The following is a 13,295-nucleotide window of genomic DNA, read 5'->3' as shown; positions in this document are numbered from 1 at the left end:
CTGGTTGATTTTCGCCTTGTGAAACAAACATTACCCTTTTGGCATTTGCTGACTTTATGCATGAAGATGATGATGGGTCTGGAGGCGTGATTAAAATGACATTGGCTCAAAGTGACGTGTGGCTACAAATGAGTCCGGGAGACACGAGCAGGTGCACAGGTCCTGCAGCGGCAGCAGAGACAAGGAGCAGGTAAACGCTGCTAAGCACCTGGAGAGGTGGAGTGCTGTTGCGTAAACGCAAGCGCTTCCTGTGTACTCTGCAAAGCTACAAGCCCTTACCCTCTTGAGAAAAGCAAGCAATTAGCAGCAGCCTGTGTGCTCAGCCACATGGGGTATGGTAAGCATGTGGCGTGAATCTCATCACATCAAATAGCACTTAGCCTAAGGAAAAGGGGTTTGTCTTTTTTTAGTCTTTACCCGTGCACTTTTCGACCATTTTACGATGTACCTGCATACAAACACCATGCAAGACTTTTGGGTCTCCTGGCTGGTTTTTGCTTGAATAGTGAGTGAAATGTAAACAGAAGTGAGCGCCCGGGGCCATCTGCCTCATGTCACTGCGGCCTAAATCTGTCCACTGGAGATATCACTCACTCACACACTTCTTTTTCCTTCCTCGTCCTGCTTATTGCCACTTGATGTCTGTTTTCAGCCGCATCATTTAGGTTCTTTTTTTTTAACTCATTGCTGTTCTCCACTCACCCGTTGTCTTGCGTCATCTTTCTGTATTTTGTTCGTATTTTGGCAATGAGGGTTGGACATGTTATTCATCATTTTCTGCACGGCTTATCCTCGCCAGTGCCGAAAACATGAAATACAATCAAACATATTCCAATGTGGGTTGTAGCAATGCGTACAGACTCTACAGTACTTTTTTTGTACAGTTAAGTTGTGTTTAACTTTGAAGTGCAGCGCAATTCATACACATTTCAATTTTTAACAGCTTTTAAACATTTATTGAAGTGCATTTTTTAAAACTTACATGGACAATATATTTTCATTGATTTATTTACCGCCAGTTCTTTTCTTTTCTTATGTCTAAAACCAGATAGACGAAACAAAATTAAATAAAGATAATTAAATACCGTGTAAATGTTTAAACTGTGGCATCCAATAATAAATATACACAGAAAAAAATATTGAGCTGAATTTACTTAATTCTATTTTGTCGAGTGGTTGCACAAAGTAAGATCATCTGGATGCTGATCTATGTATTTCTTAAAAATACATACATCGACTTAAAAAAAAATGTATCTGGATCCAGATGATATTTTGTGCAATCACCTGACAAAATAAAATTTAGTAAATTGCTGGAGATTATTCTCAAAGTATTTTGTAAGGGTGTCCCCCGCCTACTGCCCGAAGACGGCTGGGATAGGCTCCAGCACCCCCCGCGACCCTAGCGAGGATCAAGCGGTTCGGAAAGTGGATGGATGGTTATTTATTAAGATCTGTTTTCATCGTCTACGTGTTTTGCTCTTCTTGTGCTTTTGTGTTGCACATTTGCGCTTTGTGTATTTTCCTCTCAACCCAGGAGATGTCAGTGTGAAACCCTCTCACAGAACCTTTTCGTTTTTATTTTCACACAAAAGACAAGTTCAGTTCCCATGTTTTGGAGCAAGATAGCAGTTACCCAGGCCTGTTTCCACTTTCGCTTTCAGTTGATATGATCCAGTCCAGTGTGGAAGCAACTCTGATTAATGATTGATACAGGATGTCGGTTCTCCAGCTTGCTTCCTAACAGTCCACCCCCGTTTTTGTCGGTGTCCAAAAGTAGCCTGTCGAGTGAGGAGTGTCACGTTCGCTCTGCAAACATGAAGATTTTTAAAGGAAGTGCTGGGTCAACAGCAAGTCCCACCATGCAATGGAAACGTGAACACCAGGCCACATGATATCACGCGTAACAAATATCAAATCTAGCTCGTTCTTGTTATATCACCATCATTCTCATTAGTCGAATGCACCATATTTTCACAGTATGTTTTTGACCGGCGCATCTATTTTTCATGTAATTAACTAATTCAGCACAAACAATATGAATCCATCTTTGTTTACATTGTTTCATGTTCGTGGCCTACCAATTCTCATGGGTTTTACAGCTATTCTTAGAAAGACTTTGCAGAGATGACTGAAAGTTCAAAAGAAGGACCCCCCCCCCATCCTTTGTACCACTCATGGGGGAATTTGTTTATTTAACCTTTTTTTTTAACCTTTATTTGTCCAGTTAAGGCATATGAGAGCAGATCTGAAATACCGACCTGGTAGCAGACAGCAGACTCAAAAACTAAGCAAATAATAATTATTGAATAAAATACAAAGTACTGTATTAAACAGATCATGGAAACGGAAACGGATTACAATTTACAACGGGAGTAAACACGGGGTAAAAAAGTGTAACCAGTTAATTTGACATGATCAAACATGACCTCCCCCCACCTTCTCTACAGGTGAGTGCAAATGTCCTTATTTTCCTGTGCACCAACATCATTGGAATCTGCACCCACTATCCTGCTGAGGTTTCTCAGAGGCAAGCATTCCAGGAGACGAGAGGATACATTCAGGCCAGACTACATCTGCAGAGGGAGAACCAGCAACAGGTACAAAGTATTACAACACTGGCTAAAGTTCAAGATCTTTTCTTTGTTCAGCAGTTGATTCTGGTTCAACATGTCTTGCTTGTTCAGTGAAGTGGGAATCCCAAGTGTTCAAAGATCCTTAGTCATATACACCTTAAAGGCTTTGAGCCTTCTCTGTAATTTCACATCGACCATTTCTTTCTAGCCTAAAAAAATCTAACAGCTCAGGTCAATAATATTACACTACACACGACTTAGCAATGCACATGAGTTCAGTTTATAGCTTGTTGTATGTAGAATGCAACAACACATAGCGCCAGCACATCTGTTGTAAGGCTGGGCAATCATGGAAAAAAATAACAATCACCATTTTTTTATACTGAAAACCCAATGACTAATAGTGATTATTCATTGATCTTGAAAATTTGCATTTATTCAACTACCAAAACACAACGAGAACTCAAAGCTACCATCATATACTCATATTAATTCATCCCTGCCCGATGAGTGCGTTATTCTTGAACATTCTGGTTGAGTGGTTAGCACTTCAACCTCACAGTGCAGAGGTACCGGGTTCAATTCCAGCTCCGGCCTCCCTGTGTGGAGTTTGTATGTTCTCCCCGGGCCTGCGTGGGTTTTCTCTGGGTACTCCAGTTTCCTCCCACATTCCAAAAACATGCATGGCGGGCTGATTGAACACTCTAAATTGTTCGTAGGTGTGCGTGTGAGCGTGGATGGTTGTTGGTCTCCGTGTGCCCTGCGATTGGCTGGCACCCGGTTCAGGGTGTCCTCCGCCTACTGCCCGAAGACGGCTGGGATAGGCTACAGCACCACCCTTGTGAGGATAAAGCTGATCGGAAAATGGATGGATGGATGAATATAGACTGTCCGTATTATTTTTAAATGTTTCCATTACGTTTTTACATTTGCTTGAGCGTTTACAGACCCGACAGTAATACATCTATCACTGTTACTGTGATGGTAATTATTGAAATATGCTGTAAATGTCAAACGTGTGAGATTCAGATTTAGAAACTACATACATAGTTTGTAGTCTCTCTCCAAATATGTAAGTCTATCTATTTGGGTGAATTCTTTCTTTATTTATTAGTTTCATCAACGTTGTAAACTTTGTAGGTTTATGAAGTTCAGTCAAGTTGACATGCCAAAGTCTACGAGGCCCTTGCCACATCCAATATGGCGAACGCGCAGCAAGTTTTTAAAAAATATTGTTATCTGCATTAATTCTAAATTACAGTCTCTATAGTGTCTAGTCTGTTGCTATATTGTCTTCTCAATGACATGCATAATTGGCATAAACTTTAGTGAATATTTGGCCAGCCGTCAGTGAGCTAAACTGTCAAGATAACATTGCTCGTTTCACAGTTCACAAGCTAGCTTACGTGTGCCTGAGCGATCAGAGCAAACGTTGTTCTGTCCTTTACCTTTTGAGTTGCAAACCTTGCATGTTGCGATTGACGTATACCCGATTTCATCAAAAAGGTCATCCTTGAATCCATATCCATCTCTGGAGTGTCCTCTGTGGCACTTGCTCATGGTGGCCCGGTCATCAGGTGCATAGCGCCCACAAGACAATAAAAATTAAGGCACACTGTATTGATTAGAAAACACAATGATTTGTCAAGTTATGGAGTCCAAGTCAAGGTCAAGTCAAGTCTTTTAGAAGGTTTGAGCAAGCAAGTCGCAAGCCATAAAATCAGCAAGTCCAAGTCATATGACTTGAGTCTCCCAACCTCTGGTAAATACAGAACAACAATGGTGTATTTTACAAGGTTGAAGCCTACTGTTCCTTGAAAGAGAAGCTGCACAGCTCTGATTCAGGTCACATAACAACCTTACAGTATGTCACTCGCTGTTGCCAGACTATTCTCTGGCACGCCATCCTTGCACGCATCAAATTCAAGACACTGGTTCTTGCCTCCAATGTGCTAAATGAAACTGCTCCTCTCTGTCTTCCGTCTCCGGCATCCACTAATTAGATGCATTTACCTGGACCGTGAAACGGCACTATTTTCACGACTGATCCCATGAAATCCATGTTCATCATGGAAGGCAGCCATACTGCAAGTCAAATCGAGAGCGAGCGAGTGATGCGGTCTGTATTTTGTTTCAATTTTTTTCTGCATGTTTCCCAGGAACGTCTGTTGCTCTCAGTGCTGCCAAGGCATGTTGCCATGGAGATGAAGGCTGACATCAATGCCAAGAAGGAAGACATGATGTTTCATAAGATCTATATCCAGAAACACGACAATGTCAGGTCAGTCGGGACACACAATGCCACACTATTGCCTCTCATTTTCCTCAATTGATGAAGAATTTCACTTTTTTTAAAATGGTCGTCTCATTCATGAATGATGGTGTAAGATAACAGCACGTGTGGCCTGATATGACGGATAACAAGGTCATAACGCAGTCCGCACATATACACGCCCGTACGCACGCACGAACGCCAGCACACAGTCAGACGGAGGTTAGTATGACTTGGTGGAGTGTAGCCTAATTAACACGAGTGAGGGAATACTTAATCACCAGCAGCCAAGGAAAGATAATTCCCAAAGATGAAGAACCTCGGCACAAATTCAATTACAGCACTCAGCCAACACATTGCACACATTCACTATCGGAAACAATCTTATTCTTCATTCTGAAATGTAATTCTCTCATGTGCATTGATTGGATGTGATTTGATTTTCATCCTCAGTAGATCCGATCTATGTGGCGGACTCAAGCGATTTCTGTTCAAATTCATTTCTTGTTTGGCTTTTTCCATCTATGGTCTTTTGTCCGCATTATACATATTATGTCATTTTTTAGTGACGTAAATTTGCAATCCTACACATTAGTCTACTGTTGCTGTTGCTTGTCTGACTACATCTTCTGATGCTTTTTTTTTTACACTTCCACCTGCTACAAATTAAAAATCATTTTACCTTTAAAGTCACACAAACATGCAGGCCAGACATGCTAAACTACACACACACTTTGTTTTGTTTCTGTCATGTGACCTAGGTTGCCACTCACATTTCCGTAGATGAGTGGACAGATGCAGCTCAAAAATCAGAATAGTGTCGAAAAGTTTGGTTATTCCACTAGAATTTTTGGTTCTCATGAGCTGTAAAAAGTTGTTAAAAAAAAAAAACCTCCACCGTGTGTTTAGTTTTTCACTTTGAGTATTGAACGACTGAAATGTAACATTGTCATTTGTTTCATATTCCCCTCCAGTTTTTTTGTGTGAAATATTTATTGTTTTAGCTAAAATATCAAAGTGTTATTTTCAGCACAATGGTCACGGATATGAGTCACTTGAAAGTAGACGTTGGAGTTAAAAAAAAAAAAGGAAAAAAAGTCAGCTGGGATAAGGTCCAGCTCATCTACAACCACTAATGAAGACAAGCACTATAGAAAATGGATGGATGTTGTGCTCCCCGCTGAATCAAAGTATCAACAATAAACCTCATGTTTGTGTCCTTCTCAGTATTCTCTTTGCTGACATCGAGGGTTTTACCAGCCTGGCCTCCCAGTGCACGGCGCAGGAATTGGTCATGACACTCAATGAACTCTTCGCCCGCTTCGACAAACTGGCCTCGGTACTGCTCCACACACTCATCTGACTCCTCACGGCAATGTCTTACTGTATGTTGACACAAGGACTAGTTCGGGATAATAACGTAGGAAGTGGCGGGAAGAAGATTGTTGCAAACTTGTTGTATGTAGAATGCAACAAGATGTGTGCAAGCTCGGGTCAATCTTGGCGTCGCGGCATTTAGCTCTCATTAGATTGTGTATGTATTATATCATTAAACGGTGAAAAAAGATGATGATGGTTTGAAAAACTGAAAGAAAATATTGTAGATGCTTATGAATAAATTTGGTTTCTTCTATTGTGCCCTATCACTTCCTCAGGAGAACCACTGTCTGCGTATAAAAATATTGGGTGATTGTTACTATTGTGTGTCTGGGCTCCCTGAACCCCGTGCAGACCACGCCCACTGCTGCGTAGAGATGGGCGTGGACATGATCGAGGCCATCTCGTGAGTAGAAAGACAAACTGCAACACTCGTTTTGCTTTGCACCGGGGAAATAACATTCACTGATTGACCGTCTTGGCGTTGTGTCCACAGGCTGGTGCGTGAGGTAACGGGAGTCAACGTCAACATGCGTGTCGGCATCCACAGCGGCCGCGTGCACTGCGGTGTCCTAGGACTCAGGAAGTGGCAGTTTGACGTCTGGTCAAACGATGTTACGCTGGCTAATCACATGGAAGCGGGAGGCAAAGCAGGGTGGGCGGAATAAACACCGGCTTCCAAAAACACTGTCCAAGAGCAGACATGGACTCAAGTGCAGTTGTCACGGGATACCTAATCCTTCTGTCCCAATTTAGACGAATTCACATCACCAAGGCCACCCTGCAATATCTGAATGGAGACTACGAAGTGGAGCCAGGCTTTGGAGGGGAGAGGAATGCTTACCTAAAGGAGAACAGCATTGAGACTTTCCTCGTCCTCGGCTGCAGCCAAAAGAGGGTCAGTGCTCAAAAGCCGCTTGATGAGGATGCACGTGCTAACAGATTGGGCAGTCGATGTGCTGTTCATCGTGGTAACGACACTTAATGGCGCAGCTTTGGATTTAGTTTATCAGAAAAGTTTACAGATTTTTCAGAGTAAAAGTCGCATTGGATGGTTTGGCGTTATCAATGAAAAGGTTACATTTTTTTCATACATTTTCATTCATGAGGTGCACAAGAATCAGAGTTGCATTATCTTTGTGAAGCATTGTTATGTCATATAGTTTATTCTAATTGCGCCATATGTTCATTTGACAGATTTAGCTCTATTGTGCTGTAGGTTCAGACCAGGTTTGGCGTGCTTTTGTTCGCCGTCTCCGACAGTCACAAAAAATAGTTTGAACATCACCAGTCAATCTGGTGGTTGTGTTTTTACTTTGGCTGTGAAGTGCTTTCATGGTTAAGAAGTCAATACAGTTATGCCAGCTTCCTTGCACCCCATTTTCCAAGCCTGTGCCTTTTTTACTCGGTCCCGGCAGCTATTGGAAGCTGACCGCAATTATATTGTCCCGCATTTTAACATTGGAAATGCGATGCCAGAAGCGCTCAGCTCGCATTAGGTCTGACCGCAGCAGTAGAGGGCTACATTTCTCATTAATCTTAGATACGGAACCAGGAAGTAGTTTGAGTTCCTGTATGACAAAAACATGTCCCCCTTGCCAGCGATTAGATGCCGACGAGAATGAGAACGCGAATGTGAATGCGAAAGTAAATAGGAAGGAATTTGATTGAAATTTAGGAACTGAAAAGCCAACATTCAACCACACACAAGGCGCATCGACAATATTTGAGGGAATTAACAGACACAAGCACACAGCCCTTCAGTTGTTATGACATCCCCATCACCCTCAAATCATCTCATGCCATCGTCCGTGTAGCAACAGCTGTGATTTGTGACAAGAATTTCCTGGTTGCGTATGTCGCAACTGGGCAACGCTTAACAGTTCACTTAAGTATGATACGTTTTTTTTTTTGTATCGTATGCTAAGCTGCCACAGTTGCTTAAAGGCACGTTTCTTCACCATCACACAGACATAGTTCCAGTCAGTATACAAGCCATTGAGATAGCTCAGAAGCTCATAAGAAAACGCAAAAAAAGACTTTGTGATCTCGAACCGATGAGCACTTATGTCTAGCGTGACGGACAAAAGACCTCTTCCGCTCCAGTTTGTCACTTGCGCTGTTGTTCTCAGCATGACAACAGTTGGCAAAGCCCTCGTGTTTTTCCTCTCTGAGCAGAAGGAAGAAAAGGCGATGATGGCTAAGATGCAGAGGACGAGAGCCAACTCCAACGAGGGACTGATGCCACGCTGGGTTCCTGACAGAACTTTCTCCAGGACAAAAGACTCCAAAGTATTCAGACAAATGGTGAGTTCCTTGCCTTGTGTCGACATATGTCTTATGGTCTCGGCTTTTGCTGAGGGCTTTTTGCTACTTTGACAGTTATTATCTTTGTCTTCTTCAGGGCATTGACGAAACCTCCAGTAAAGACAAGTAAGTCTGGCAAACGTGCGATAAACTGTTGGCATCCTTTTTCTGCTTCATTTGATCTGTTCTTTTTCAGCCGCGGCGTTCAGGAGACCATGAACCCGGAGGACGAGGTGGATGAATTCCTCGGACGAGCGATTGATGCTCGCAGCATCGACCAGCTGAGAAAAGACCACGTTAAGAAGTTCCTACTCACCTTTCAAACATCTAGTTTGGAGAAGAAGGTCTGAGACCCTTTTTTTCAATCATCACTGGATGCTCTTTCAACTTCCACTTATCGGGACTGCCATTTTTCTACTTTTTCAGTATTCCAAGAAAGTGGATGATCGTTTTGGTGGCTATGTGGCTTGCACTCTTCTAGTATTCTGCTTCATATCCTTCATACAGATTGTTATTTTTCCACAGTGAGTAGCTCACATATGACTTTAATATACTCCAATGTGTATTGTAAAAGGGGACAGGGAATTGAGGCCAAGAGGGGGCTTCTTAAAATAAACCTTCAAGCCGGTACAGTTTGAATGTTTCGCTGCACTCCCATCCTTCTCAGTAGATGCTCAAAAGAATATTTCTGATCTATTAATTCAACAAGTTTTTGTTTGATACGGGAGGGTTGTATTGACGTAATATACACATTCTGCAGTGTCAGGGAGTTACTGAAAGTCTTAAAAAAAAACATTCTCGCTTTCACATACGTCACTCGTTCACACACGCTCTACCGTTGCCAGAACATGGCCCCATTTGTCCCCCTTCACACAATAACCAGCAGGACACATAGTACTCCCGTGACTAACATTAGATTGACGCGATTTTTACGGAAGCCAAATACAAATGTTTGAGTGGTGACGCTCAGCTTAATACTTAGAATAGGTCAAGGTTTGCTGACGTGCACCCGTGTCCAAATCGGGCGCCATTCTTCAATCGAGGGCGACTTTCTTCTTGTAGCTCAATGTTTGATTGGCAATTAATGACAACACCTCCCTTGCAGAAGTTCTTCAAACCAGCTGTGAGTTGAGCGGCCGCTTTCACTTTGATCATATTTCCTAAAATAGTGGCCTTCACGTTCGTGGCGTGTGTGCTGAGTGTGTCGTTGACTTGACACATAGAATAGCCCAAAATACAACGGAAATTACGTCAGTTTAGGTGCTGTTGTTGATTATTATTATTATATCACCCGATTATCCCCTTCAAACATCAAACATAGGCCAAAGTAATCAGCCAAATGGTGTATGTTTGATGCAAGGCGTCTAATTTTGCGTAGGAGCGGGCTTGACGTTGTTTGGGTATTTTTGCAGAAGCACACAGCTTGGTGCAGTATAAAACGGGTGTTTTGTGCCGTTGTGGGTGTGAACGCGATCAACTTCTTTTGCCCAGAATGGAGGTGTCTCCTCTCATTACCTTTAAAATCAAGAGGCGCACAGTCCTTGCAGGATGTCAAAATGATGATTTAAAATTGGTCTCGGAGATCACAGATCTGTGGGCACATGGAGACTCCCTTCGACCCTGATGGTACATGTCGTGTGTAATAAACATGAAAATAATGCGTTCGGTCAATTTATTTCTGCAGCTATTTAGAGAGTGATGCTCTTGTTATATTTATGAATAAAAGAGGATAATGTCCAGCACAGACATCCCCGGAGCTCAGAATCTGCCTAACTGCACCTCCATCAAATTGACCTAAATCACATTAGACCGCCCGCACAAATACTTAGATGTGATTTCATGAAGCGTATTGTTTAGCCTAATTTCAGCCACCAAATTATCAGGTGCGCTGGGCGCATGTCAAAGGGAATAGTCGGGAACGCCCAGCATAGCACACAGAGATGAAGCAGATTCTCAGACGTTCGCACTGAGGTTTGCATGGGCACAAAAATCGGGGTTCACCAGTTCTTACTCTAGAGCACTGTCGGGTCCCTCATTTCATTTGGGAGAGCTAGTCCTCACTGCTGTTTAGTAAATAAACGCCCCTGCCACGCTATCTGGAAATACAATAGTTGAGATTAAAGCAGAGGAATAATCCCAAGCCTTTCTCTAATTCCCCTGCTTCTTGCAGCACTCCGGTCATGCTGGGAATCTACATCAGTATCTTCATCATCCTGGCCAACATCCTCTTCATCTGTGCCATCTACTCTTGCATCAAGGTACTGAAGCAGAACTCATAAAAACACATACTTTCTCCACTGGATTTGACATGATCCGATTCTTCTTGTTTGTCTCACAGCTCTTTCCTGCTGCAATGCAGACAGTTTCAAAGAAGATTGTCCAGTCTCGCACCAACAGCACTCTAGTTGGAGTGTTTACCATTATCCTCGTCTTTATTTCTGCCTTTGTCAACATGGTACGATTGAAATCGCCCTACCACAAAGGGGGAAAAAAAATGAAACCACACTCTGTGTCTTTGGCTTGGTTATAGTTTGCATGTGACACCAAGAGCTTAGTGGAGTGTGTTGCGGAGAACTCCAACACCTCTACAGCCATGGTGACGCCCTGTGTGATCCGCCGATTGAATGTGTCTGTTGAAGGGGGTCTCGAGATCTGTCCCAGTCAAGGCCCCTCCTGCCCCTTTCCCGAGGTGAGCGGTGACTCCATTGCAAGTCCATCGCGTGCCGCCTGTTAACCGTGTGTGTTCTCGATGCCAATGAGTGAGGAAATGTCACATTTGCATTTGTGAGCGCCGTAGTTGATAATGCTTTCCTGTTTGCGGCAGTACTTCAGCTACAGCGTGCTGCTGACACTGCTGGCCTGCTCAGTGTTCCTGCAAATCAGCAGCATTGGGAAGTTGGCTCTGATGCTGCTCATCCAGCTCACCTTCCTGCTACTGGTCGAATGGCCGCAAGTAGCACTGTTCGACAATGCAGACCTCTTTGTCACCTCCAATGCCATGTAAGTGCAATGCGAGGGCACCTTCCGGGGAAGACCAGGATGGAGTTTCCTTGTGTGCATGTTGTTCCAACGGTTGCTCAAAATTCATTTTCGTGCTTCATTATTTTAAAACTCAACAGAACCCACGGCGAACAACAGTGATGGGCAACTTAAATGCTGGAGGGGGCCACAATATTTCATCAGTGCTGCTGGGGAAGAGGCGGGGGTGCACACACGATCATGGACTTACATGCTCTTAAGAAATACAATTTTTGGAACTACATTTTTCACTACATGTATAATAGATCCACCCGTAACCAACAATAAAGGGTTTGAAGCAGACAACAAAGTAACTACATGCCGTATTTTCCCCCAGTGCAAAGGGCTCTCTTGCATGAAAATTACCGTGAAAGCACAGCATTAAACTGCTCAACAGAAAAAGAAACATTGAATGCAAGAAATCATTTTGTATATTTTTTTGCAAAAATCAACTCACTGAAAATGTTAATATTTTTGAGCTACTATGTTTGTACTGCATATCATTACAAATAAGCAAAAAAAAAATCCTGTCACCTGTGGATTGACATATTTGCAGATTTAAGAAATTTATATCTTTCCATATTTTGCATTTTGCTTGTTATTTTTCTGGGATTTTTGAACCCTCCTATTCGTGCATTGCCTACAGAAAACGTATAAAGTATTGAATGTTGTTCAGCATTTTTTGGGGGTCGGTTTGGGGAAAAAAATTCTTTTCTTTTCCCCCTCTTCCCCCATAAATAAGCCGCCAATCCCTGACATATGTCAACCAAGACGTTTTTGTATGTTACTCATTTCTTGTAGTTTTATGATTTCTAACATCGTTTCTCTGTTGTCATTCTAGCGATCTAAATGAAACAAGCACTGAGTGGTAAGTCTTAACAATCTACTACTGATGAAATCGAACTTGTTTTTCCACATCACAAGACCTAACTTCCTTGCGTTTTTGTGTTAGGCCCAGTTTCAATGAAACTTTAAACCAGTGGTGAGATACCTCAACTCCATTTTGAGTTTCTATCAATTGTCTGCCGCCTTATAATGTGTCTGCCTTTTTGCAGCCCATTTGTTGTGACCAAAGTGTCCCTGAGGGTCATGACGCCAGTGATCCTCACAGTCTTTGTGCTGGCACTCTACCTGCATGCACAGCAGGTCGAATCCACAGCACGCCTCGACTTCCTGTGGAAATTACAGGTACCTCGCATGTCCACCAGAGGACAGCATAATAAAACTTTCGCTGCTGGAAAAGTTTTTTTTTTTTTTTCCTAGCGTGCTGCGCTCCTAAATGTGCAAGGGCTCCCTAGTGGAATGCTGTTCCTCCTCTTGAGACCCGAATGTGCTACTGATAACACAATAGTTCCATTAAAATGAAAAAAAAAAAAAATAAACCTCTTTGACTTTAGCTTTAAATATGAAACAATCAAAGTATGATGGCAACTGAGCATGCCTCCCCCATGTGGCTGCAGTCTACTGTATTTCATTACCTCCAAACCTTGCCCTCATAAAAAAGCGTTCTTAATTTTTCACTTTGTGGTTCTCTATGTTGCTTAGTCCAAATATATTAAGCCACTTGAGGGCTTCCCATAAGAGTAATCTCCACAACTGAAATGAGCAACAAGAAATGCTACGCGAATGTCTATTTTCTGTGGACCTACAAAAAAAAAAAGATTCACCCATTTTATTCTGAAGTAGGGCTATCACTGTCAAATATTTTAGAATTGGTTATTAATAATAATAATAATAATTAAATGATG

The 13,295-nt window shown here is 42.4% G+C and overlaps 1 protein-coding gene across 2 annotated transcripts in view; it reads left to right on the top strand.

Moving 5' to 3' along the window:
* Positions 1-13,295, top strand: part of LOC127595514 (adenylate cyclase type 6-like) — a 36,653-nt gene that overhangs the window by 17,652 nt on the left and 5,706 nt on the right. For both annotated transcript variants that reach the window (XM_052057085.1, XM_052057084.1), the window contains 17 exons: positions 2,448-2,597; positions 4,733-4,854; positions 6,073-6,184; positions 6,501-6,628; positions 6,719-6,877; positions 6,979-7,120; positions 8,401-8,529; positions 8,627-8,655; positions 8,726-8,873; positions 8,956-9,053; positions 10,700-10,787; positions 10,868-10,984; positions 11,060-11,218; positions 11,354-11,529; positions 12,389-12,415; positions 12,500-12,529; positions 12,603-12,735. In XM_052057085.1, coding sequence (XP_051913045.1) covers positions 2,448-2,597; positions 4,733-4,854; positions 6,073-6,184; positions 6,501-6,628; positions 6,719-6,877; positions 6,979-7,120; positions 8,401-8,529; positions 8,627-8,655; positions 8,726-8,873; positions 8,956-9,053; positions 10,700-10,787; positions 10,868-10,984; positions 11,060-11,218; positions 11,354-11,529; positions 12,389-12,415; positions 12,500-12,529; positions 12,603-12,735 — 1,947 coding nt within the window. The remainder of the gene's footprint in view (positions 1-2,447; positions 2,598-4,732; positions 4,855-6,072; positions 6,185-6,500; positions 6,629-6,718; positions 6,878-6,978; positions 7,121-8,400; positions 8,530-8,626; positions 8,656-8,725; positions 8,874-8,955; positions 9,054-10,699; positions 10,788-10,867; positions 10,985-11,059; positions 11,219-11,353; positions 11,530-12,388; positions 12,416-12,499; positions 12,530-12,602; positions 12,736-13,295) is intronic.

This window comes from Hippocampus zosterae, chromosome 2 (genome assembly GCF_025434085.1).
Source record: "Hippocampus zosterae strain Florida chromosome 2, ASM2543408v3, whole genome shotgun sequence".
NCBI lineage: Eukaryota > Metazoa > Chordata > Actinopteri > Syngnathiformes > Syngnathidae > Hippocampus > Hippocampus zosterae.
Note: the sequence above shows the minus strand (reverse complement) of the source record. Positions and strands in the feature narration are given on the sequence as shown.